This window comes from Pleurodeles waltl, chromosome 4_2 (genome assembly GCF_031143425.1).
Source record: "Pleurodeles waltl isolate 20211129_DDA chromosome 4_2, aPleWal1.hap1.20221129, whole genome shotgun sequence".
Taxonomy (NCBI): Eukaryota; Metazoa; Chordata; class Amphibia; order Caudata; family Salamandridae; genus Pleurodeles; species Pleurodeles waltl.
The window spans coordinates 829361056-829388991 of NC_090443.1; the positions used below are offsets into that span (position 1 = coordinate 829361056).

Sequence of the window (27936 nt, forward strand, 5' to 3'; positions counted from 1 at the left end):
CCTGTCATCTTTGGTATGTGGGAAGCACTAAACATGCAGTGAAAAAACATATTCTTGAACACATGCATGCTATTACAACAAAGGATCCTCATTATCCTGTAGCTAGACACTTTCAGGATAATCATAATTCTGACATTACTTTACTATCTTACTTTGGTATTGAACATGTGCCATCTCATCATAGAGGTGGGAACAGAGAGTTGACTCTACGTAAAAAAGAATCTCGACACATTGTTGATTTGGAAACCAAGACACCAAAAGGTTTGAACATGGGGGAAGAGTTAAACACCCATTTATTCAATGATTAGTAAGATGAATTTGTTCTGCAACAGGGAATTGTTGATGGTGCATTACATTCTTTATAGCAGTTTTAGTGGGAGGAGTAGTGTCCCTCTAATTATCTCTGATTTTGATTTTAATTTTTTTATTTTGATTATGTCTTTTCAGAATGGTGGGGTCCAGCTGGATTCCTGATTCCTGAATTATTTACTGTTTGCTTTATCACGTGGCGATGGGTATTAATATCATAGAAATAGTGTTGAGTTTTTCCTTTTTCTTTTCTTTCTAGAATTCTATAAGGATTTAATATGAAGAATGTATATTTTTTTGAAAATTATATTATTGATATTATTTGATAATTGGGGGATTCTGATTTGAAGAAGGGAATAACTTTTTTGAAATAACAGAGATATACATGTTATGTGAATTTAATCATCTCTTGCAGGAGGGAAAGACACTCAGATACTTTGATATTGGTTTTAATCATATTGAAGAAAAAATAACTAATTTATTAATCTTAACAATATTTTTGTACTGAATGTATATATATGAATTATATTTATATTTGTATTTATTTATATACATTGACATTCTCAGTATTTATTGTAATATAAGTGTCTTGCATTTGTATAGTTGATTAAGTTATTATCAATGAGATGGAAATCTCTACATGAATATACATATATATATTTATTTCCTATTCAATCAGCTCCTTAATTTAATTTAAATTCAAAATTTAATTTATTTTGGTATTTATAAAGAAAGGTAGCAAACTCAGTCCTGTTTCTACGATTATGTTCGTTGGGTATTTAAGGCTGTGTATATTGGTCAAAATTATACATGTGATCAAGGCTGCTTGTCAGCCGAAACGCGTTGTGTATGAAATAAATACTCTTTACTTATGATTTCCTGAGCGTGCAGCTTTATGGCTACTTTTATTGTGAATATATATATATATATATATATATATATATATATATATTACACCATCCAAAGGTCCACTTTGTGGCGTGCAAATTTTACGGGTGCAAACGTGAGGAAAGGACCATTCCTCTGCAATCTCCAAAACCAACAATTGTCAAACAATTGATTCGTTGCACTTCAGGAGTTTTATTGCTTCTATCCAAAGAAGGATAAAAAGACACCACCAGCGTGTTTCAACCGCTCGGTCTGTGATCAAGACAGAGGGGTTGAAACGCATTGGTGGTGTCTTTTTATACTTCTTTGGATAGAAGCAATAAAACTCTCCTGGAGTGCAACAAATCAATTGTTTGACAATTGTTGGTTTTGGGAATATATATATATATATATATATATATATATATATATATATATATATATATACACACACACACACACACACTTATATTTATATCATCTCATGGTCGCCATTAGGAAGTTATAGTTAGGATCATGTTTCCATAGAAAAATAATTTTTTGACTTGCCTATATCTTTGGCACAGTTTGACAAATCTTCACAAAATGTCCTCAAAAAAGTGTTGGGGTGATTCTTGTTATTCATGAAAAGTTTAGGGGTCAAGTGGGAGCTAGAAAAAGGGGGCTCAAAAAGCATTGCATTTCCCATGTTAATTCCCATAGGATTCTTTAGACACGACTACAGGCCGAACCACTGGACAGAATTACACCAAATTTGGCAGAAAGCTAGCTGTCGGTACGAAGATTACACTTTAACTTATTTGGTGTCAATCTGTTTAGTAGTTTTTGAGATAATAAAAGGAAAATAAATTTGTATATCTCTGGTCGCTCCTATTTTGTGACTATTTTGTGAATTTGGCTAAATTTGCACATTTTTCATGAATATGCGTGCAAAAAGAAGCATTGCAATTGGCTGACCGCAACCCAATCACAATGTTGCAGCCTCCATTTGATTTCACGGGACACAGTCCCCGGGGATGAAAATCCAAACTGAAAGTGGCATAAGAGGTCAGGGTGAAGGAACATGCGTTTTTGGTGCGAATTATGGGTTTAAAATAAGTTAGCGTCACCATCGCGATACTCGTGAAAATTCGCAAATATGGAAAAATTTGAAAGAAAACCACAGACTCATACATACACTAATCAGTGCGCGGCGGGGGTTGGAATAACTTATACTAATTAAAATTGCTTTACGTAAAAAAAAAAAAAAATTGAAATTGACTGCAAAAAACACTGGTTACAGGGACGTTATAGTTAGGTCCCGAATTTACTTGTACAAACCATAGATATTCATCAATTTTAGTTAGAGTTCTTTTAGGTAACTATAACTGACGCCCTAAGGTAACTATAACTTGCGCGTTCGCCATGCAAAGCTACATACTCCACATATTATATCATTGATGAGATCTTGTATGGCATCTTTGATATTATCACTGCAACGGTAACAATATTTCTAGTAGAGACATATTCTAGTTGCAGATTCCTTACCTTTGAATGTCCCCAGGCGTCAGACTGGATCCGGAGATTTTTCTTCGAGCAGTACCTCTGCGCGCCGTCAGGTGGTGTCAGTTGACTCCTCTGGCTTCGTTGGCTTCTTGCTCACCGTGATGATGTCACAGTCATATATAGGCGCCACCCTGGTGCGCTGACCTCAGTTTCTTTTCACGCCAGCAGCACGGAGCCATGAAGAACACAGGGTGGTGCGTCAAAACTAGGGCTCTTAAGGGAAAGTTCCTGGCCCTAGAAATCAGTTCGCAGTGCGGGGAGGATGGGTGGGTCAGTAAGGAATCTGCAAACAGAATATGTCTCTACTAGATATATTGTTACCAAAGGTAAGTAACTTGTACATCTGACAGAGACTTCTAAAGTTGCAGATTCCTCACCTTTGAATAGATATCCGAGCAATACCATTCCCAGTGTTGGGCTGCAAACCAAGATCACACCAAGAAATCCTGCAGGACTGAACGGCCAAAGTAGACATCCCTTTGGACCTGATTGTCTAGGCAGTAGTGTTTGGTAAAGGTGTGCAGAGATGTCCACGTCACAGCCTGACAGATGTCCAGGACTGTATCACCCCATGCTACCGCTGTGGTAGCAGCAGTAGCTCTGGTGGAGTGAGCTCGCAAACCTTCGGGAGGTTGCTTTTTAGCCAGAGCGTAGCATATTTTGATGCATAGGATTACCCATTGTGAAATGTCCTCTTCTGCACCACCTTCCCCTTCTTTGCACCCACATATCAAACAAAGAGTTGATTGTCCACCCGGAAGTCTTTGGTACGATCAAGATAGAGCGCCAACGCTCTTTTTCGGCCCAGACAGTGGAGTCTCTCCTGTTCATGAGAGAGATGTGGGGGTGCATAAAAGGTATACAAGGTGATGGACTCTCCGACATGGAAGGGTGTCACTACTTTAGATACAAAAGAGGCCCTTGTGCGAAGTACCACTTTGTCAGGATGGACGGCCAGGAAAGGTGGCTTAGATGACAGAGCCTGAAGTTCACTTGCTCTGCTGGCAGATGTAATGGCAACTAAAAAGACAGTCTTGATAGTTAAGAGCTGTAAAGGGAAGTTGTGAAGCAGCTCAAACAGGGTACACATAAGGTATGTCAATACGAGATTGAGATCCCATTGGGGAATTATGAAAAGGATAGGAGGAAAGAGATGTGTGAGGCCTTTAAGAAACCTCCCAACTATTGGAGATTTAAATAAGGAAGGCTGATCTGGTAACCTCAAGAAAGCAGAGATAGCCGAAAGATATCCTTTAGGAGTGCCCAAGGTGGAACCCTGCTGGGCAAGGGAAAGAATAAAGAGAAGGACTTGAGAAAGAGGTGCGGGTAAAGGATCGACAGATTTGACGATGCACCATGCCACAAAAATTTCTTCGAATGACAGTCGTATACAGTTTTGGTTGAGGGACGCCTGGCTGGCAAGATAACGTGTCAGACTTCGGGCGGCAAGTCAAAAGACGTCAACTGTCGTCACTCAATCTCCACGCATGAAGCCGCAGAGTTGACAGGTTTGGATGGATGACCCTCCCCTGCTGCTGCAACAGAAGCTCCTCCAGAAGGGGCCGTCTGATCAGAGGATGTATGGCCATGCTCAACAGCTCTGGGTACCAAACTCTCAATGCCCAGTCCGGAGCCACCAATATTACTTGGGCCCGGTCTTGCCTGATGATCTTCAGAACCATGAGCAGAAGTGGTATGGGCGGAAAGGAGTACAGGAGGACTGAATTCCACTTGTGACGAAAAGCATTGCCAAGCGAGTGCCGCCTTGGAAACCCCAACGCGCAAAACAGCTGACATTGCGCGTTCTCTACGGAGACGAACAAGTCTAACCAAGGTTCTCCCCACTGCAGGAAGAGACCTTGAGCCACCTCCGGATGGAGACGCCATTCGTGATCGACCACGCATCGTCGGCTAAGTTCGTCTGCTATGGCATTCAAGGAACCTACCAGGTGTTGAACCCCCGGGGAAATGCCCTGATGTTCCAGCCAAGTCCAGAGGCGAAGAGCCTCTTGACAAAGGGTCCACGACCCCACTCCGCCTTGTTTGTTGCAATACCACATGGCGGTGGTGTTGTCTGTGAACACCTGCACTGCTTTCCCCTTGAGAGAGGGAAGGAATGCTTTTGATGCTAGTCGAATCGCTCAGAGCTCCAGATGATTGATATGGAGCCCTGTTTCCGCCGGAGACCAGAGGCCGTAGATCTCCGCTTCTCCTATGTGGCCGCCCCATCCCAGGTGTGACACATCTGTCACAACTGCAAGATCTGGTTGGGGAAAGTAGAAGGATCTGCCCTTGACCCAATCCTGATTCGTTAACCACCACTGCAGGTCTCTTGCAATTCCATCCGAGATCTGGACCTTGTCGGCGAGATTCCCCTGATGCTGCGGGAACTTCAGGTCTCACTGCAGAGCCTGCATATGCCACCTGGCATTTTGAACAAGCAGGATGCAGGAGGCCATGAGGCCCAGCAGCCTCAGAATCATTCTCACCGAAATGCAGGACTGAGGCTGAAACATCTGTATCATAGCCCGAATATTCTGGACTCGCTTTTTGGGAGGATAAGCCCGAAAGTGCAGTGTATCCAGAACAACTCTGATGAAAGAGAGCGCCTGAGAAGGAGTCAGGTGTGACTTCGGCACGTTGGTAGTGAACCCCAGCGAATGCAAAAGGTTAGCTGTAGTCTGGAGGTGGTAGACGAGTGTCTGGGGCAAGTTCACCTTCAACAGCCAATCGTTGAGGTGGGGGAGGCTGGGACCCCTAACCTGGGCAGAAGAGCTGCCACCACTACCATCACTTTTGTGAGCACCCGAGGGGCACCGGTAAGACCAAAGGGGAGCATGGTAAACTGAAAGTGCTCGTGACCTACCACGAATCGTAGGTAACGTCTGTGGGACGGCAAGACGAGAATGTGGAAGTATGCGTCCTGCAAGTCCAATGCTACCATCCAGTCTCCGGGATCCAGGGCAGATAGGACCTGAGCAAATGTCAACATTTTGAACTTCTTTTTAAAGAAGAGGATGAGGGACTGAAGATCTAATAAAGGCCGAAGACCTTTGTCCTTTTAGAGCACCAGAAAGTAGCGGGAATAGCAACCACGACCTACTTCTGGCAACGGAACCTCTTTATAGCTCCTTTGGCCAAAAGGGCTTGGACTTCCTCGCGGATATGATCCATCAATGTCCAATTGTATGAAGGTGGCATGGCTGGAGGAGGTGTCTCGAAGGGGAGGGAATAACCCCTTCGGACAATTTGGAGGACCCACCTGTCCAAGGTAATGGATTGCCATTGGAGCAGGAGATGGCGAATCCTGGTGTACCCGCGGACTAGGAAGCCGCGCAGGGGCTGTACAACATGCATGGGTTGATGGCCGGGGGGGGGGGGAGGAGGGGGAGGCACGGTTGGGTGCCCCTTTCGAAGCCACAAAAGGGGCGAAAGGCAGACTGCTGGGGTCCAGGAGCAGGAGCGAGGCCAAGGGACCGGGCCGTGGCTCGGGAATCCTTAAAGTGCTCGAGCGCCGAGTCCGCCTTGTCTCCGAAGAGACGTGTGCCATCAAAGGGCATGTCCATCAAGGATTGCTGGACATCCCTTGAAAATCCAGATGTTCTCAGCCAGACGTGGCATCTCAATGCCACTGTCGATGCAACTGATCTGCCCAGAGAGTCCATCGTATCCAATCAGCAGCAAATCATAAATTTAGCTGCATCCCTCTCAATGGTTACGGCTTGGGAAAGGATAGTCCGGTCTCCTCCAGAACTCTAGGCAGCACTTGCGCGACCATATCCCAGACAGTATGGGAAAAAGGACTCCAAAAAGCATACAGTGATCACGGACCGCAGCGCTAGACTGTTGGAAGAAAACATATTCTTCCCCAAGTTGTCCAGTCTTTTTGATTCCCTATCCGGGGGTGTGGCAGGGAATGCGCCAGATGAAGAGGAAGCCTGAATGACAACTCTCTCAGGCGTGGGGTGTTGGGTGAGGAATTTTGGGTCTGATGGCACAGGCAGATGGCGGTGGGCAATCGTCCTATTCACAGGAGCCCCTGTGCTGGGTCTGGACCAAGTACCCAAAAGGACGTCGGTTAGTGCTTCATTAAAGGGAAGAAGGGGCTCGGAAGAGGAAGACCCCGGCTGAAGCACGTCGGTTAGGATGTTGGGCCTAACCTCCACAGAAGGTAGCTCGAGGTCCAGGACCTCAGCCTCCCTTCTCACCATCCTAGAATAAGAAGCACCCTCCTCCGTAGCCACGATAGGAGGATAGAGCATGCCAGTGTCAGGGGAGTTGTCTAGGCCACTGGCATCACCCAAATCATGCAGCCAGTCCATTTGGGGGTCAAGCTGGTATACTAAAGGGTTCAGCGTCCCCTCCATACTCTCCCCGTATCCATAACCACAAGAATAAGGGTCTGCATCAACCCTGGGCCCAGGAGAGCCCATAGAGAACAGAATCAGCGTTGATCAACATCGTTCCGGCTCTGGGTCGTCAGGTATGAGGATTGGATCGACATCGATTGTGGGCCCAACCAACGTCGGTAGCGTCAATGCCTGACCCGACGCCGGGGAAAGGTCGCCGTGGTACGACCGGCATCGGGACAGATCTGCGATTGGATCCAGAGGGACCCTCTGGAGCCGTGGCCAAAGCCGACAGCTTAGAACCCGAGGGGGTCCCAAACGAGTCACCTGTTCTCGAGGGCGCAGGAGGTGGGTCGGACTGCCTGAAAATGAGGTGCATTGCCTCATAAAATTCTTTGAGCTGGGTAGGGGTGGTGCCGGCTCCCGGGAAGTCGGGGAAGCGCGGAGCCGACCCAGATGAAGGCTCCGATGACAGAGGCCTAGAGCGTTGACACTCTTCCCACGTCACATTGTCCGAGCAACGGGGTGAAGCCAAAGAACGCTTATCCTTCTTTGACTTCTTCTTGTGTCCTGAATGTCCCGATGACTTGGAGGATGAGGAGTGGTGGTGACTCCACGGCCGATCTCAAGACCTTCCTCTCGAACGAGACCATGAGCGCCCCAGAGTCGAGAGTTGGGCCGCCATGAGCTATAGGGACCTCTCCCTCAAAGCTTTCGTGTTCATGGCCCGAAACTCGAAGCATGACTTGGGGTCGTGATCGTGCTCCAGGACCAAAGACACATGAGGAGCGGATCCATCACCGACATAGTTCGATGACAGGAGTCGCAGGGCTTGAATCGGGTCCTGGAGGACTTCCGTCGACGCATCCACGAACTCGTCAAAAACTTCGTCGACGTGGTCAAAAAATGACTGCAGTAGCTCAACCTGAAGTGTGATCTCCGAAGGCATGTTGACCTGCCCCCATTCTCTGCGAATGTCTCAGGGACATCAAAGACCTTCTGTGAGGGACTTACATTGTCTGACGGTATCATCTGGAGAGCAGGGCCCTGACCTGCGCCTACATTGTATGCTGAACTCCACCTGAAGCAGCAGCATGAATGTGGACTAAGTATTGTGCCTGGAGACCGGAACTGCCTGGTGCGAGTTTCCTCAGTACTGCTGCACTTCAGGTGAGTGACCCTTCATCGTGGGGCCAATGCACATTAAAACATCTTGTGGTGTGAACGAGGTCACCCGATGCGGGACCCTGTATGGCCCGCAGCTGTCGAGTGAGTTTCATTTTTCTTGTGCGACACTTGGCTGCACGCACATTACATGCTGTGCCCTGTTCATAGGTGGTCACCCTCAGGGGTGGGGGTGCCACCTGAGTTGTGCTATACTCTGCCTCGTATGGTACAGCTGAACTTCTCAGCACAATAAATCCACACTGATGCCAGTGTGAGATTTATTAAGAAATGCATACAGAGGGCATCTTAGAGATGCCCCATGTATACCAGTCCAACTACTAGTGCTAAGCTGACCAGTTTCTGCCAGCCTGCCACATCCAGACGGCTTTCTGGCCACATGGGGTGAGTGCCTTTGTGCACTCGGTGGCCAGGAACAAAGCCTGTACTGGGTGGAGGTGCTTCACACCTCCCCATGCAGGAACTGTAACACCTGGCGGTGAGCCTCAAAGACTCAAGCCTGGTGTTACAGCGCCCCAAGGCATCCCAGCTAGTAGAGATGCCAGCCCCCTGGACACAGCCCCCACTTTTAGCGGCAAGTCCGGAGAAAATAATGAGAAAAACAAAGAGGAGTCACCCTCCAGCCAGGACAGCCCCTAAGGTGTCCTGAGCTGAAGTGACCCCTGCCTTAGGAAATCCTTCATTTTGCTTTAGAGGATTCCCCCCCAATAGGATTAGGGCTGTGCCCCCTCCCCACTAGGAGGAGGCCACAGTGCTATGTGAAAAGTTTCCAAGCCTTGTATGTACTTATTGCTGCTAACGATGGGAACCAGAGCACACCTGGAATTGATGTGCTAAGTTGAAGTTGGTAAACTCTATGGTGGGTCTTGTGCTGACAATGTTGGCACCGCATGGGGGTGCATGGAGGGAAAGAATCGGTTTCTCTCTTATACATGTCATTGGTGTTACACACAGTTGAGCCTACTATTGTGAATTCTATTGCTAAAAATGATTTATGCCCAGGTTTACATGATACTCATGCTGTGTTGACAATTTATGTGTTGAATATAATTTTTATATACTTACCCGCTGTGTGAAGTCTCATTTGTGCCTCTAAGCGTTGTTGTATTGAGGAAGTGCTGGGAAGTGCTGTGCCATTGCTTTACATATTGACTCTCTGATAAGCCTGATTGCCCTGTGCCAAGCTACCTAAGGATTAGCGCAGGTTAGACAGCGAGTGTAATAACCCACTCCTGACAGGCGTGGCAGGTTCTGCCTGGCTAGGGCCTTGCCTCAGCCAACCAGAACATGCTGCCTCCAACAATTGCGTTGTGTAGCAACTGCGGCTCACAATTAATAGTAAGTGAACTTGTCGAAAAGTGATATACTAGGGCTCTGAAGGACCTGCTCCAGTGTTTTAAAGGTCCCCTTTGGGTACAATGCACCCATTGACATCAGTGGCAAGGCACACAAGCAAGCACAAGTGCCAGGGTCAAATGTGATGGGGAATGAAGGATGACCTTAAAGCGGCACCGAGGGAGCAAATAGGGAGCTCAACCACACCCTACGCCAGGACTTATCTACATTCACACGGTACAAGCCACCGTGCCTATCTGCATTCTTGTGTGCCTAGTAGTCAAATACAGTGCTATCAAGAGCAGGCACAGAGCATCATGATCGTGCTTAGGGGCTGTATGTGGCAGGAACTGCGTAGGGTAAAGCCAACAATGCACAAATTGCGCCTGGGTGCAGTAATAATACAGGTTCATGTCTGGCACTCTGAGTCCCCCTGATCAAATGAGAGCGTCAGGATTTCCCACGCTATTCAAGACTGTTTACCAGCCCACACAAGAGTCACTATCTGTGACCACAGCTGTTTGCAAAAACCCAATGGTAGAGATAGTGGTAAATTAAGAAACAGATAAGGAAACTTGGGGAAAACCACCATCTTTGCGACTGCCAGCCTCCCAGTTAGGGACAGCGGGAGCTTTAGCCAGGACTCCATGCTTTCCTCCAACCATGTCATCAAGCACCCACAGTTAACCTTCCACAATTCATCCAGGTCTCTGCTCAACCATATCCCCAAAAATCTAATTGGTTCTCTCGACAAGCAAAGTGAGAACTCTGATAGGAATTACTCAGTAGCGTCTTTGAGGGGGAATAACATCGACTTGGCACAGAATCCAGATCCCCGAATATGCCTCGAAATCTGTTTAATTCACATATCAAAGGGTCCAAGTTATCCTGCAGATTTTTTACATAGATGGTAATGTCATCAACAGACATAGATACTAGAACTGTGTGAGGTATGAATGCCAACTGCTGGTAAGAGTTGTGTTGCCGCAATCTCGCTGTGAGCAGTTCCATTGCAACAGCAAATAATATAGGAGAAAGTGGACACCATTGTTGGGTGCCTCTCATCACCAGGAATTGAGGTGTGATTGTGCCATTATTTTGTAGATGAGCCAGTGGATGGGCACACAGGAGGCCAATTAATTCGATATACTTGGGGCTCATGCAAAGTCACAAGAGCAGCGCAAGCAAATAAGGCAATCCCAGCGAATCAGACAACTCAGTGGTGTCCAAAAACACAGCAGTTGTGGAGGGCAGGATCGATGGCTTGTACAACGACAAAAAATGTGCACAAGTTATGAGCCGTTGACCTCCCAGGCATGAAGCCAGATTGGTTTGACAATGCAATAAGGGGGAGGAGTGGCAGCAATCGCGATTGCGAACAGCTTTCCTAGGATTGTGTTATCTATGTTAATCATGGATAAGGACTTGTAAGACTCAAATATGGGGGTCTTTATCAGGATTGTCTAGTGTCACTATTAGTGCCTCGCACAAGGAGAGGGGAAGGACCCCTGCCACCAGTGACTTCTCATACATCACAAGGAGGTGTGGGGCCAGAAGCGTTGCATACTCCTTATAGAAAGCATCTGAGAGGCAATCTAGGCCCAGGCCTTATCCATTGGTAGTGCATTAAAGACCTGAACAATATCTTCCATAGAAAAGGGTTCATCCAGGAACACCCTGTGGTGCTCTTCAAGCCACAGCAATAGGACCATGTCAAAATAGGAAGTAAGATGCTCAGGTGGTGCAGTCTAGATGGTTATGTAGTGTAAGGAAATGCCTCCTTGGCATGGTTACCCCCTGACCTTTGCCTTTTGTTGATGCCAGTTATGATTGAAAGTGTGCTGGGACCCTGCTAACCAGGTCCCAACACCAGCGTTCTTTCCCTAAACTGTACCTTTGTTCCCACAACTGGCACAGCCCTGGCACTCAGATAAGTCCCTTGTAAATGGTACCCCTGGTACCAAGGGCCCTGATGCCAGGGAGGGTCTCTAAGGGCTGCAGCATGTCTTATGTCACCCTGGGGACCCCTCACTCAGCACATGCACACTGCCTCACAGCTTGTGTTTGCTGGTGGGGAGAAAAAGACTAAGTCGACATGGCACTCCCCTCAGAGTGCCATACCCACCTCACACTGCCTGTGGCATAGGTAAGTCACCCCTCTAGCAGGCCTTACAGCCCTAAGGCAGGGTGCACTATACTACAGGTGAAGGCATATGTGCATGAGCACTATGACCCTACAGTGTCTAAGCAAAGTCTTAAGACATTGTAACTGTAGGGTAGCCATAAAGAGTATATGGTCTGGGAGTTTGTCAAACACGAACTCCACAGTTCCATAATGGCTACACTGAAATCTGGGAAGTTTGGTATCAAACTTCTCAGCACAATAAATGCACACTGATGCCAGTGTGGTATGTATTGTGAAATGCGCCCAGAGGGCATCTTAGAGAGGCCCCCTGAATACCAGCCCGACTCCTAGTGCTGGGCTGACCAGTTTCTGCCAGCCTGCCACAACCAGACGAGTTTCTGGCCACATGGGGAGCGTGCCTTTGTCACTTTGTCATGCCAGGCACAAAGCCTGTACTGGGTGGAGGGGCTTCTCACCTCCCCCTGCAGGAACTGTAACACCTAGCGGTGAGCCTCAAAAGGCTCATGCCTTTTGTTACAGCACCCCAGGGCATCCCAGCTAGTGGAGATGCCCGCCCCTCCGGCCACTGCCCCCACTTTTGGCGGCAAGGCTGGAGGAGATAATGAGAAAAACAAGGAGGAGTCACCCACCATTTAGGAGAGCCCTTAAGGTGTCCTGAGCTGAGGTGACCCCTGGCTTTAGAAATCCTCCATCTTGAGATTGGAGGATTCCCCCAATAGGATTAGGGATGTGCCCCCATCCCCTCAGGGAGGGGGCACAAAGAGAGTGTAGCCACCCTCCAGGACAGTAGCCATTGGCTACTGCCCTCCCAGACCTAAACACACCCCTAAATGTAGTATTTAGGAGCACCCCAGAACCCAGGAAATCAGATTCCTGCAACCTGAACTACAAAGAAGGACTGCTGACCTACAAGCCTGCAGAGACGACGGACAACGACAACTACTTTGGCCCCAGCCCTACCGGCCTGTCTCCAGAGTCGAAAACCTGCACAGCGACGCATCCGACAGGGACCAGTGACCTCTGAAGCCTCAGAGACTGCCCTGAACCGAAGGACCAAGAAACTCCTGAGAACCACGGCACTGTTCAAAAACAGCAACAACTTTGCAACTTTCTTGCAACTTTCAAAAGCTTCACTCTTCCCACCGGAAGCGGGAGACCTCACACACTGCACCCGACGCCCCCGGCTCGAGCTCCAGAGAACCAACACTACAGGGAGGACTCCCAGGCAACGGCGACCTCGTGAGTAACCTGAGATGACCCCCCTGGACCACCTACAGCAACGCATGCCGAGAGGATCCAGAGGCTCCCCCTGACCGCGACTACCTGGAACAAAGAACCCGACGCCTGTACCAAGCACTGCATCCGCAGCCCCCAGGACCAGAAGGAACCGAACTCCAGTGCAGGAGTGACCATCAGGCGACCCTCTGCCTAGCCCAGTCAGTGGCTGGCCCAAGAAGCCCCCCTGTGCCTTGCGTGCACCTCTAGAGTGACCCCCGGGTCCCTCCATTGATTCCTACTGAAAAACCGATGACTGCTAAGCACACTGCACCCGGCCGCCCCTGTGCCGCTGAGGGTGTGTTTTGTGTGCCTAATTGTGTCCCCCCAGTGCTCTACAAACCCTCTTGGTCTGCCCTCCAAAGACGCAGGTACTTACCTGTTGGCAGACTGGAACCAAAGCACCCCTGTTCTCCATAGGCATCTATGTGTTTTGGGCCCTCCTTTGACCTCTGCACCTGACTGGCCCTGTGTTGCTGGTGCGGTGACTTTGGGGTTGCCTTGAACCCCCAACGGTCGGCTGCCTTTGCCCAGGAACTTGAACTTGTAAGTGCCTTACTTACCTGAAAAAGTAACCAATACTTACCTCCCCCAGGAACTGTTGATTTTTGCACAGTGTCCACTTTTAAAATAGCTTATTGCCATTTTAACTAAAACTGTGTATGTTACTGCTCTAATTCAAAGTTCCTTACTTACCTGTGTAGAGTACCTTGCATTTTATGTATTTACTTCAAATCTTGAATCTTGTGGTTCTAAAATAAAGAAAAGATATTTTTCTATATATAAAAACTATTGGCCTGGAGTTAAGTCTTTAAGTGTGTGTTCATCATTTATTGCCTGTGTGTGTACAACAAATGCTTAACACTACCCTCTGATAAGCCTACTGTTCGACCACACTGCCACAAAATAGAGCATTAGAATCATCTAATTTTGCCACTATCTTACTTCTAAGGGGAACCATTGGACACTGTGCACACTATCTCGCACTTTGAGAAGGTTTATACAGAGCTAACTTCCTACATGTAGAGAGTGGAAAAAAGGTTATCATCTCCTTCTGCACTGCTGCAGTTCCAAGATGTTCCTGTAACTGATCACCCTGTAATTCAACACCTAATCACTAGCCCAAGGTCTGCACAGCAAATTGGCCAAGGTCTTACCAGTTCTGTCTCCCTTCCAATGGTGCATAGGACAAGCTTCTTTTCCCAGATAATGAGATTCCCTTGGTGCCGCCTTGTCATATTTGCTTAGTTTGCTTATAGTAGCTGCAAATAAGGAGGAGCTGCAGTGTTCAAAATATTGGAGCTCTCAGCACCTCTGCTTGTTTTGTTATGCAAACTCCTCTTATCACCACCTTAAAGGCTTCCAGTAGTGTAGAATGAGAGGCTACAGAGTTCTCATTGCGCTCAAAGTAGTCCACTTGACTTTATTGCCTCCTAGAACTGAGTTCCCAATAAATACAAGAAAGTACCAAAACCTTTGTGCCTGGAAACATGGGTTGTTAATATACTTAACCCTTTCAATGCTGGGGGTGCACACTTTAGTGTTTGTAGGAAGCTGGCCTGGTGTGTGGTGAGCACCTATGGTGCAAGGGCTTACCGTCTCCCAAGTTGGATAGCTGGTAGAGAGGACCAAGGGGACCACTTCAGACCACCACACGTGATGCATGATTCACACAGTTCTGGAGGAGAGAGGATCCACGCAGCTGGTCATTGTTGCAGTTGGTGCCTGCGCAAGGGAGTGACTCCTTCACTCCAAGGGAGACTCCTTCTTGCTTCTTGTGCAGGCTGAAGGCTTGTTGCCCTCGAGGATGCACAGCCAGGGAAATGTTCCAGTTGCTGGAAGGAGCCGGAGAAACAATGATGCAGAGCGGAGTCATCGCTGGAGTTGCAGATTGTTGGTTCCTGGAGGGTCCAGTTGCAGCCCCAGTGGCCAGAAGATGAAGTAAACCATGCAGAGGAGTCCTGCTGGAATCTTGCATGTCGAATCTCCACCCTGGAGGGAGACTCTAAATTGCCCAGGAAGGGGGATTGGTCACCTAGCAGGGTGACCACCTATAAGGAGGGGGCTGTGACTTCAACTCGCTGACTTGGCCACTCAGATGCTCCCAGGGGCCTCTACCCATCTTGGATTCAAGATGGCAGAATCAAGTGGTCACCTGGAGGAGCTCTGGGCACCACCCCTGGGGTGGTGATGGACAGGGAGGTGGTTACTCCCCTTTCCATTGTCCACTTCCGTGCTAGAGCAGGGGCCGGGGGTCTCTGGACTGATGCAAACCGGTTTATGCAATGAGGGCACCAAATGTGCCCTTCAAAGCATACAGTGGCTTGGGGAGGCTACCCCTCTCAAACCATGTAACACCTATTTCCAAAGGGAGAGGGTGTTGCCTCCCTCTCTCAAAGGAAATCCTTTGTTCTACCTTCCTCTGCTTGAGCTGGCTAAGCAGCAGAAGGCAAGAAACCTGTCTGTGGGGTGGCAGCAGCGTGGGCTACCCCTGAAAACCTCAGGAGACTGGTAGGAGCAATGATAAGGGTCCTCTAAGAAGCCCCCAGAGTGCATGGAATCATACAGCCAATACTGGTAACAGTATTGGGGTATGATTCAGACATGTTTTATACCAAACATGCCCAGGTTTGGAGTTACCATTGTATAGCTGGACATAGGTAGTGACCTGTGTCTAGTACATGGGTAAAATGGCTTCCCTGCACTTACGAAGTCCAGGAAAATGGAGCTGGAGTTCATAAGGCCACCTCTGCTCATGCAGGGGTGCCCTCACACACAGATACTTGCACCCTGCCCTCTGAGCTAGGAGGGCCTGCCATAAGGGTGATTTACAGTGACCTGTAGTGAAAGGGTGCATTTACTTTTTCACGCAAGCTGCAATGGCAGGCCTGCAGGCACATTTTGCATGGGCTTCCCTGGGTGCACAATACATGCTGCAGCCCATGGGGAGCCCCTGGTGCCCCAATGCCCTGAGTACCTAAGTACCATATACTAGGGACTTACATGGGGGCACCAGTATGCCAATTGTGGGGTGTGCAAAGTCCTAAATAACCAAATTCAGGGGGAGAAAGCACAGTCACTGGGGTCCTGGTTAGCAGGGTCCCAGTGAAAACGGTCAAAACAAACGGACAGCAGGCAAAAGGTAGAGGTAACCATGCCAAAAAGAGGGTACTTTCCTACAGTGTTGAAACATTTTTTTTCCAATCAATAATAAATTATTTAAAGTCTTACATTTTAGATCTCCTTGTGCACCCATACTATATATTTTTTCAGCACATTTAAGACTGAGTATCGGTGCAAACCCTGCATCAATATCCTATTACAACCAAAAGATATCCGTAAAAATATAGTTATTTGAACTGTTTAATACATTTGCTCAACATCTTGTTGCATTTCTCAAATAGACAAACACAAATCTTTCAACGTTAGCAAATGAAATATTGCCCTCAATTCAGTCGGGCAATGCCAAATATGCGAGTTTCCCCAAAAGAGGCAGTCTGCTTAAAGAATCATGTAATGTTAGTTCAGACCACTATAGTGTACTGTGTGTTTGATGCACGGCTTAATTTGTAATATCCTAATGCCAGTGCCCAAAGCTCTGATCAAAAGTCTGTGGCCGGCCCTATTAACTATCAGCGCTCAGAATACCAAGGAAGAGTAGCCTTGAATCCACCTCAGACCTCTTTAACCACTTCCAGACCCTCCATGCACCTTTAATTCACTCTTACAGTTCCCTGCTTTTTCCCTTTGTGACGTTTTTACTGTCTGTCTTCCCCTGTCTTTCCTCTTTTTGCGTTTTTCCTTCTCTCACTCTCAGGAATTTTTTTGATGAAGGTGAACAAGTACCACTCCTCAAAAAAGAGTGCCTGTCCTCCCCACCAGCTCAAATTAAGCACTGAGAAGCCAACAGCTAGGCTCTTGTGATGGCTAATAGGTTTCCAAATACTTATTGCATGCAAGAAAACAAAGACAATTTTCCATGTTTATGGGATTCTTAGTCGATATCATGCCTGTAGCTAAACATATTAACTGATTTGATGCCAGTAATCCTCCTTCTGATGACTCTAAATGAGTTTGAAGAAATGAATGTTAGAAAAATAATGTGTTACAGTCACTGATGTTTTATTTTATTTTATGCGACAGAACGTAATACTTTGACGTGAATATATATGACTTTAATTTCATAAATTTAAACATAATTTTGCCTCAAAGATAGACTCTTGTTTTGCATTTGAAATCAGTGAAAATGTGTTTTATCATTTATGACACTCAACATAGTAATAGTGACATAAACTAACTTTCCTCCTTTTTAACCTTGCATCACACTTTAATTAAAAGCGAATCATGCATGACTTGCTCCCAAAAATGTAAGCAGAAAAAATGGAGGTATTTTGCAAGGTTGCCAAAGTTGGATAATATGGCTTCCGGGAGGAAGGAAGTTAAGGTTACACTCAGTTTGCAGGAATAGCCAATTTATGTGCCCTAAACCACCATTATATGTCCGCCATAACCAGGTAAGGAACCTTAGGACACAATCCGACTTGCTTTAAGAAGCAACTGATACAGCATCTTATCGATTTCAAATTGTAACAGATCCGTACAATTATGTTCAGGCTTCTCTCAGCATTTCCATGTAACTGGTAGGCAGATGAAAATGTCCAAATTCAATTAACTTAAGGAGCGAAGGTATTACATTCATTTTCAACGAATGTACCGGTGCAAATGATCGAGTTGATTAATTCTATTGAACATAAGTACATTTGTTCCTGGGCCGGTGGCAAACTCTAAACAGGCATAACTATTTGACCACGGAAAAGATCCAATAACGGGACATACAAATGCAAAAAACTTTCCGGGCTACACTGACAGCAGAACTGGTTGAGGACCCCAGGAAAGGCCTGCATAAGACAATTTACTTGTCTTCTTGAATTGCACACTGAGCGGTAAACAAATACAGACGCGCTGCATTTCTGCGAGACGACTTTTCAAATATGTTGAGGTTTAGTCTTCACCGTTTTAACAGTGGGACAACTCAAATGGAATTAATTTATGTGAAACTGGAAATTTGAAATTGCCAGTTACCATTTCTGTCCATACAAAGGGAAGGCTGTTATAAAAACATTACACTTAGCCAGTATACAATAAGGAAATTGAGGTGCAAAGCCTCTCCAATGTTTCAGAGCCACGTGGGGTGTCAGTGCCATCGCTACAGTGTGGAGGTGAAGGACTCCAGCAGAGAATCATCAGTTTGACTTGCAGTACTTCTTGAGGGCCCAGAAATGCTGGCTGCTGCCTTCTTCCATTAAGCTGGGACCAACCCTGAAGATGTGATTGTGGCCATGCTGCTTTACCTGGCCGATTGCAGACTGTAAGGTGGAACCTTCCCACCGAGCAAAGGGAAATCACGAGGACACCACACGGACCTAACTTCAGCCCATAGTGACCCCTCTGCTCGGCACATATAAGTGCAAGCTAGTTGATCAGAAGCGGAGGCAATGCAGGACGACCATGCTTCTTGGGTCCAACACTGACCATTTTATTTAAAGTGGAGAGAAAACCTTGATTCAGTGCTGGCTCCCACTAGCCTTCACCCAGCATGGCATACAGCCCAGGCCACTTCAGGAGACTGTGGCCTGGTTGTAAGCCGACAGCTATCAAGCAACATTCCGAATCCTCTTTGATCCTACTGGCTACATAGAGGTCTTCCAAGCTGAACACCAGCCTAACCCAGTGGGTTAGTGAACTGGGACTCTGGGCCTGATTAGGTAGGAGTGGTAGAAGGTAGATATCTATTCCGGTAGCCTGCAGTAAACCCTTACCACACAGAAGATACCAGGGTACATAGTGTGCCACAGTGGGCGAAAATAGTTTGACCATCACCAGTGGGGTATAGTATAATTAGAATCTTAAGGATATTGGATAGTTAGAATGTTAATTAACTTTAGTATCGTTTTAACAGAGTTGTGCTAATTTCACACACAAATTGTAGCCTGGGTCTAGAATTCTGGTGACACTTTGCAGACTATACCTCAAGGATACTATTGTAATTGGGATTAAATTTGCATAGCAATTACTACCCCTGAGGCGCTGAAGCACTTTACGCCAGGCAGCACATAAGGTTAGTAGCTGTCTAGTGTTATTGGTATTAGTCTTGTGTACTCAAGCATTAACTCCACTTTCTTTGTGATAAATTAAATTAATAGGAGTTAGGTGTTAATCATAAGCGGGCGGGACATGGGGAGGTAAGCGAGTTCAAAAGGCTGTTTGGTGGGATTAAAAGATGATCTAGAGGAGATTAGGTATTGTTAGGTTGCAGGTGTATGGCTATCGAAAAAGGAGAGATTGTGATCTTTGAAATAAGGTGTGTGCAAATTGGAAAACTTCACTGATAGAGATTAAGGTAAATATGCAATTGAATTTGAGAAGATTGTGTTCAGAGAGAAAAGGTATGCAGAGGATGGAAAAGGGAGAAGAGGGTCATTTTAAAAGAAAAAGGAGAGGTGACAATCAGAGATTTTATGTAAATTATCAGTTTTCTGGATTTCATGAACACAGAGGACGCTTTCTGAGACATCATGCAATCTGAAGATGCAACTTTTTTTGCAGGTGAAGATAGTACTATATTTGGTACTTTTGATTGGCACTAGGATCAGGCGAACAGTCTTTGCAGTGCTAGGCTACCGCTAGAGTACCACATCAGCAAAGACAGCTGATCAGTCCAGGTGTTCAAAGGTTATAATAATGGCTGGGTGTAAACCTTGAAAGGATATTGTGGAAGTGCTGAAACAGTTGCCTTCTCAAGTTTGGCTCAGAGTATTAATTGTAAAGCAAAGTGGTATCCATTTTGGACACCTCTGGTTTGACATGACAAGAAAAAGGGCTATCCGAACTGCTGCCAGTAACTTATTACTTAGCTGAATAAACTTCAAATATTTCAGCAGCAAGTAACAGAAACCACAGGATCCACCCAGTCAACCTATGGATATCCCTCAACTCAATCCTAAGAACCAAGAGAAACCCTGATGCCTCGGGAGAATAAAATTATTTCACCACAACCAGCGTGAACTGAGATATACAAACTCTGATTAACTTAGGATACCCTTAACTGGCTTGCCTTTATCTCATAAAAATACTAACAAAGAAAATTCTGAGGAGGCTGACTAGAGCACACTACCTGCGTTTCCTCTGGCATCCCCTACTCACACTTCAATGCTAAAAACATTTAGGACTCTGGGAAACTCTGGAGGCATCCATGGTGCTGAACATTTATCAGACAGGACTAGCCAATTCTTTCCAGTGAAAGGTGATTAGCCCACCCAAAACACATACTGGAATATGACCCCATATTAGGGCTCATGAACAGCCAAAGGTAGAGATCTCATCTATTGATCTTAAAATGAATACAATATTATTTGAAGGTATCTATTAAAGTGCTATTTCTCCACAAAAGTAAAAACCTCAAATCTGGCTCAACCTTCACACCACATCCCATGAGACAGTCCTTGGCTGCTTGAACAAACTACACAAGCCGAGCTGAGGAGGCACCTTAGACCCAGTTTTTTGACTCAGAACAAGCCCCCATTGGTCAGTAGGTAGAACTTGCAGTCTCACCTTTGATATAGTGAGATGGTTACTGCAACTTAAGTCTTTTCCCAAGTGAAGTGTAGAAATGAGTAAAAGATGGACTGGAAGCAGACATTGCAAAACTGTTTTGATACAGCATGTCTGAAAACTTAACTGTTCCTTTTAATAATTCTCATATAATGGAATATTTAAAGCTACAGTGAGGTGCCAAAGCTTGAATGTAAAAAGCAGCTTATATTCAGAGACCGTCTCCTGAAGCTTTGAAGTACATGGAGGTAAATCAGGTAGAGGTGCCAACAAGTCCAAAAACAGCTCCAGGCATTTCAGAGGGGTTGTACTTGATATTTGGTCACTATTTTCTCCACCCACTATGCTACTGCTGACTAGCAAACACAGCAAAGGTCAGAAAAAGTAGGACCAATAGTGGGTGAACAGCCTTGCAGATGCTGCCCTCTGAGGCAACTCGGAGAGGGAGGAGGACACATTGAGAGCATCACTAGCAAACAAATCCATCCCCGTAATTGGTAACCTGAAAGACTGGACGATTATCTGTTTAGAGGAGTTGCAGAAAAATAAATAGAGAGAATTGTTTGGGTATAGAGAAACGTGAGGTTTGAGGGTCACCAGTGAAAAAGCTTCCTGCACGGCTTTCAAGTTGGTAATATTTAGTGCACTCCCAACAGGTCATTAGAAATTAGAAAAACTTGGTGAAGCAGGATCCACTTTGGAATACTGAGTCTTTATCTCTGATGTTATAACACACATTTAAAAAGACCACAATTTTGACCTTTGCATGGCCACAACCTGACCTTGTTTCCGACTAACAACGCCCATGATCTGGAATGAGCCTTCCCCTGTTCAAAACTTGACGATCAGGACAGACTTTAAGCTGGCCTGCCAGTTGTTTAAATGAGTAACAAATCTAAAAAAGGCGAACACATTGCTCTGTTACAATGATAAAGTCAATAACTACCTTTTTAAACCCTTATTTCATATAATTTTAGCTCACATTACCTTATATTGGGCATTGCTTATTTACATGTCGCGTCCTTGGGCGGCATTAGTCACTGTTCATTTGTCAACACTCACTAACTCATTTGCGTTTCTGTTTCTTATCATTTAACGATGAGTGTTACGTTGCTATATTTTTTTGCAGGCTTCTATTTCATATATTCATTTAGTTGTTTAAATGCATGATACGGAGACAGGCATAATAGCTTTAATGTGGATATGAAAGTGAATCCTCACTTCAATTTCCACCTAATATCATGAATCAGGAGACTGATTTTTCCTGAAATAAAAAGCATGAATGATATAAATTGATTGTTCGCAGCCTGCTCGACGAGAAAGCGAGAGAGTTTGGCTTCCAGGATGAGCAGTGCTGTTCTCCGTGGAGCTACGGCAAGGCCATTGTCTGATCCCAATCTTAACTACGGAGACATATCTCAGCCTTCTCTTGGAGACAGGCTAAGGACTGGAAACTAAATTAAGTTCAGGTGCGAGTCTGTGATGATAACATATGAATACTGAACCTTAACTGAACGTCAGGCTTTTGATGCTACAATTAGACACGTAGGAGTATTAAAAAAGTACTTTAACTTATGTAGTCCACTTTCATAATTTTTAAATTCTGCGCGTTTGTGTTTACTGTGACTGATTTGATATCTGTGATAATAATTTTGTCTATATATATTCTGTACAACAATCGGCTTCAAATAAAGCTTTAAAAACAACTGTGGGCTCGTGTATGTACACTTGGGGCGAAAAGTTGCCATTAATTTTCAACAATAAATTAACATGCACGACAGCCTCTGGCAGGTTTTGTTATATGCTTAATGCAAATTCTCTCAAGAGAAGTTGAAACAGATATGTGGGTCAAAACTTATCCTGTCTTCCTGTTCAGCCTGGTAAGATGGAACATACCTGCGCTTGCTAAAGGGCCAACAGGGATCTGACAAGGTTGCGAGTGGGAAAAGTCCCTGATAACATAACACTAAAGTGGCTACTAGCTGGGCGCTAGGATTACAATGGAGGCGCTACGTGGAACACATCATTCACAAAAGCCTAACATATTCCCAGGACACATCTTCCAGAACACTCACTTCCTCTACCTCAAAAAATCTGGTCACATCACAGACACATACCTATTACTACCAGGGTTGAATGATGGGCACCACAGGATTGTCAAACAACCTCCTAGAATCTCTATAACTCTGGGTCCACCAGCAACACTTACAGGAAAGTCTTTCCTAGTACACCATCTGTACTCCCTGACTGCACTTTCCAGGACTACGCAAGGGTCCTCCCGTTTCGTCACATATTCTTACATGGCACGGAGGAGCACACATCTTGCTACAAAACGGGTATAATGAATAATAACCATGTCCAAGACCCTTATCGAAGTGTGCCACCTACCTCTCGGGTAAAGTGTACTGTAATCTTACTTAAAGGGTGTACTGAAGATACTCAAGGTCAGCGCACTCCAAAGAGGCTCCCTCGAGCTCTGAAATATATAAAGGCTACTAAAGAACTTGGTAATAGGGGAGTAGGCTATATCTGCACGTAGCTGAAACTATAACTTGTTTTTCATGGACAAGTAAAGGTAAAACCCAGCACATGCTACTCCATTTTAACCTTTCAATTTTCCTGTGCTTTAGGATTACTTTCAACAAGACCAAATAGCTTATTACCGTATTAGGACCCCATTATATCTTACGGGAATCAAAATACAGCGGACGGGATATCCATCACAAACGTGACAGAGTAACCTGTCCGTCAAACTCTAAATCAGGAGCTAAGATCTTAATTACTGAATAAATGAGTTTTGCAAGTGTGCTTATCATCCACTGGTCTGAATGCACTCTGGGCAAAAATATAACATGCCGCATTCTAGCTGGAACTATTAAACTCTTTTCCAACGTGTGTGACACACCCAGTATGGGGGTCGTCTCGCCTATGGCAGTTATAAAGTATTTCAAAATGACAGTCCGACCCCCTTTTGTACTTTTCCAGAGGTATACTTATAAAGTGGAGTCCAGCCTTCAGAGACATTTCAGGAAATACAAGATACAACTGGCATGGGAAGATGACATGGCAGAAACGTTCCAGGTGCAATTCCACTTCTGAAGTACAATGTCTCAAAATTGATTCCAACAAATAGAGTAAGCATTAAATACAAAATTAGCACATACAGCTTGGTCTGTGTGGTACAAGAAAAACCACAATATGCCAGAAAAAGAAAGAAAATGTAAGCTCCAAAACACAAGATGTCCAAACTACCACTCCATGGGTCTCTGTCATCACAAGTAGCTTAGCCTTACACTGATGTAATATATAAAATACATAATATACACATATATATATATATATACAGACACACACATATATGTTACATTACAGCTTCAGTGCTTCAGTCATTCCAGCAGGTGGCACTAGGGTCTAAAAAGTCAACAATTAAAAAATAAATCTTGACTGGCATGTGACGTGGTGTTGATTATGTAACAAATAAGAATAGTATCATCTATGGGAAAGCCTGAGTGTCATAAGGACAAATATGATAGCTATATACAACAAAATAATGCTACTTCGTTAAGGCCAGAAAATAAAATGAAATTATGGTAAAAAAACGGAACTTCACTTACCTCCAGAATCTGATCGCCAGCCCAGAGTCTCCCATCTCTAGCAGCTGCACCTTCTTCATATACTTCGTGTATAACTATTGCATCCTTTCAAACACGAAATAGAAAGCAAGGGTCTTAATGTAAAAATAAATTAAAACTGAAAACAGTGTGTGACAAGAAAATTGAGAAATAATTAATTGTTCTACCCAGAATGCAGACAACACAACGTCTAAAGTATAAAAAAATATATTATTAAAGTACTATTAAAACGCGTACAGGTGGGGAAATTAACAAGTGAATTTCCTGCAGAACCACGTTTTGCTTCCAAAGTGTAGATGGCTCTTGAAATAACCACTACACATGACTCCTGTTTAAGCTTTTGTATCAAACAACACATTTATTTTACCTGACTGCTTTAAATGTATATTTGGCTCGTGACATTTTAAATCATATCAATAACCTTTATGTGGGTCTTTCTAAACAATCGTGATAACCAGGATGCAGAGAATTTAGAACATTAGCCAATCAGGCACCTAATGAGGAAGGCAGAACAAGCGATGGAGCTTATTTTTGACATGAAGTGCCTAAGCCAAAAGTTCACAAGTGTCCGGGTTCTGTTAAGCCGAGGTCTGTCCATGTTCCACATCCAATACTCTGTATCCCATAATAAGATTTCATTTGATTTAGGTACTAATGAAGCATTAAAAACGCGAGTAACTGGGTGTCCTGGCGCCAAAATACTTAGAGGAAACAGAAGACCTGTATTTGAGAGACAAAATACGTTTTCAGATATTCACAAAAGATAAACAAGAATGGAACAGGTCTGAAGGTAAGGGCTAATGCATTCCAGGCTTTGGATGCGATGAACGAAAACAATCTGCCACCAATTCCAGGCCAGCATACCTTCGGGATACAAAGACGATGGGCAGACAGAGTGCAGCGAGCGGCGGCAGTGAACACATACTTTCTCAAGGTACAGGGAAGCAGTACAACGTATTGATTTAACACAAAGACAGTACCTTAAAAAGAGAAGATTCACTTACAGGATGCACATGAAGACAGTAAAGGTTGCTAGAGGTTGGAGTGCCTATTCAGTCATATAATTAATCTGGCACCGGAATTCTGAATTATTTGAAGTTGATTTAAAAGGCAATGAGAAGACCCTACACATAAGGAGTTACCGTAGTTCATAAAGCAAGAATACAGGCCTACCCCCGTAATTTCATGAAAGTTGGCGGGCATCAAGGGTAGAATTGTTCTTAGCTCTTTCAAAAGCATAAAGGCGGTACAGGAGTGTTTGGTTACGTGGTCAGAAAAGAAAAGGCGTTTATCAACAAGCGTTGATAAATGCATTACGTTTTGCCTATGTTATTAATAATAAGCTGTTTTTTGTTGTAGCATTGTGCAGCGGCGGGGTTGTTAACTCAGTTTAGTTTTTCCTGGCATTACGATGCACCCAAGTAAAATTCCAAGAAAACGTGGGTGCATTAGTAAAGGATAGCACTGAAGCAGTGGATGAAGACCAAGAACTTCAAGAACTATAGCTTCAAGGATTCAAACTCTAACATCTTATCTTCAAGCAATTCTCACTTCGGGTACAAGAAAATTACAGGTAGGGCGCGTACCCCGGGGATGTTGTTATATAGGAAATATGAGAGGACATTTAGGCCCTCATTATGACATTGGCGGTAAATCCCACTTACCGACATGCTGACTGCCGCCATCATACCACCGCGGACATCCGATCACCATATTATGACACACACGCAGCAATCCGTCACTATTCAGCCACAGACACAAGTCCACCACACCAAAGGTCAGTGATAAACTGGTGGTATCAAAACCCACAACGTTACGCCAATAGAACTACGCCCACCATATTATGACCCACGAATCACCACAGCACACATTCAACCGCGGTAAACCATTGGTGGTACATACCGCTGCGCTCAAAATACACACACTCAAACAAAACAACACTGCTTTGGACAATTGAAACTACACACAGCTGACACACATACACACACCACACCAACACCACTATAAAATACACAACCACAGTCCCACAGTACCCACAACCCTTTACAAATACAAACAATGGCCACCGAGAGAGACAGCAAGACCACACACACAACCAGAGCCACATACCACCATCACCTATAAACCACCCATGCACCTCACAACACATACCCCAACACATCACCCTACACAACCTCACCCACACTGCTCACAGAACACCCATGGCACCACAACAACACCCCAGATTCTCAGAGGAGGAGCTGAAGGTCATGGTGTAGGAAATCATCCAGGTAGAGCCACAGCTATTTGGAGCAAAAGTGCAGCAGATATCCATTGCTAGGAAGATGGAGCTATGGCAGAGGATCGTGGACAGGGTCAACGCCGTGGGACAGCACCTCAGAACAAGGGATGACAGGAAGAGGTGGAACGACCTACGGGGGAAGGTACCTTCCATAGCAGCAAGAAACCAGCTCGCTGTACAGAGGAAGCACTGGCGGTGGACCCCCAACTCCTCCCCCACAACTAACAACATGGGAGGAGCAGGTCTTGGCACTCATGCATCCTGAGGGCCTGGCAGGAGTAGCAGGAGGACTGGACTCTGGTCAGTGAACTCTATATTACTATCACCACCTACCTGCATGCCATCACATATCCCCAATCTCACCCTCACTCCTTTCACTCCACCACCTCACACACACCCCACCATCACATCTCACTCATCCCAATGCCAAGCCCTGCATGCACCACCAATGCATGGACACCACTCAAAGACCTGCATGGACACCTATCACTAAAGCATGCACACTAGAGAGAACTAATCATCCCACCATACACCAGCGTACACAAGTGAAACCTGCCAGGGCAAAAACAATCAGAGGGCAACCCATCCTTGCACAATATGTCACACACAGAAAAAATAACACTGCATTCACATCCCCACAGGTACCCCAGCCAATGTCACCGGAGAAGAGGTACCAGCAACATCCAGTCCCCCAACAGAAGAGGCCCACAGTGATGACAATGACTCTGCATGCCTGGATCGGGATGTCAAACCTGGCCCATCAGGGACCTCCGGACAGTCGGTTACCCAGCCACAGTCACACACCACCACAGAGCCTCCCCCCTCAGCGTGCCCATACCTCTATCACCAGGACACGTCAATCAGCAGTGTGTCCACCACTAGAGGTACCCCAGGGCACACCACAAACCCAAGACAATCAGGGACCTGGGGTCAGTGGCAGTGGGCACATGGTTCAGGGGACAGAGGAACAGGACAACAGGGAAGCTGGGAGGACTGCTGTGCGCCAGGGGGAGGACAGGCCCAGGGAACCAACTCTTCACTCACGAGATTCTGGGAGCATACCAACATTTCCAGGATACACTGGGCCAGATCCTGGACAACATGCAGGAGAACAGGCAGCTGCAGGAGGGACAGTACCAGGGGATCAGGGAGGATTTGAAGGCCATTAACACCACCCTGGTCACCATTGCAGGGGTGCTGGCAGACATGGCCTATATTATGAGGGAGGCCATGTCACACCAGCGGGCCCCTGCAACTAGCCAGACTACTGAACAGCCCTCCACCTCCGCTAATAGACAGGACACTCCGCCACAGGACCAACAGGCCACCAGGACCCCTCCCCCTGCAGAAGGAGAACCACCCCACAAACATTCCCTGTGATCCAGGTAGAAGGCAGAGACT

At 45.7% G+C, this 27936-nt stretch overlaps 1 protein-coding gene across 6 annotated transcripts in view; it reads right to left on the minus strand.

Moving 5' to 3' along the window:
• PATJ (PATJ crumbs cell polarity complex component) overlaps positions 1 to 27936 on the minus strand; it is a 1201300-nt gene that overhangs the window by 222907 nt on the left and 950457 nt on the right. For all 6 annotated transcript variants that reach the window (XM_069232550.1, XM_069232545.1, XM_069232547.1 and 3 more), the window contains one exon: positions 24237 to 24320. In XM_069232550.1, coding sequence (XP_069088651.1) covers positions 24237 to 24320 — 84 coding nt within the window. The remainder of the gene's footprint in view (positions 1 to 24236; positions 24321 to 27936) is intronic.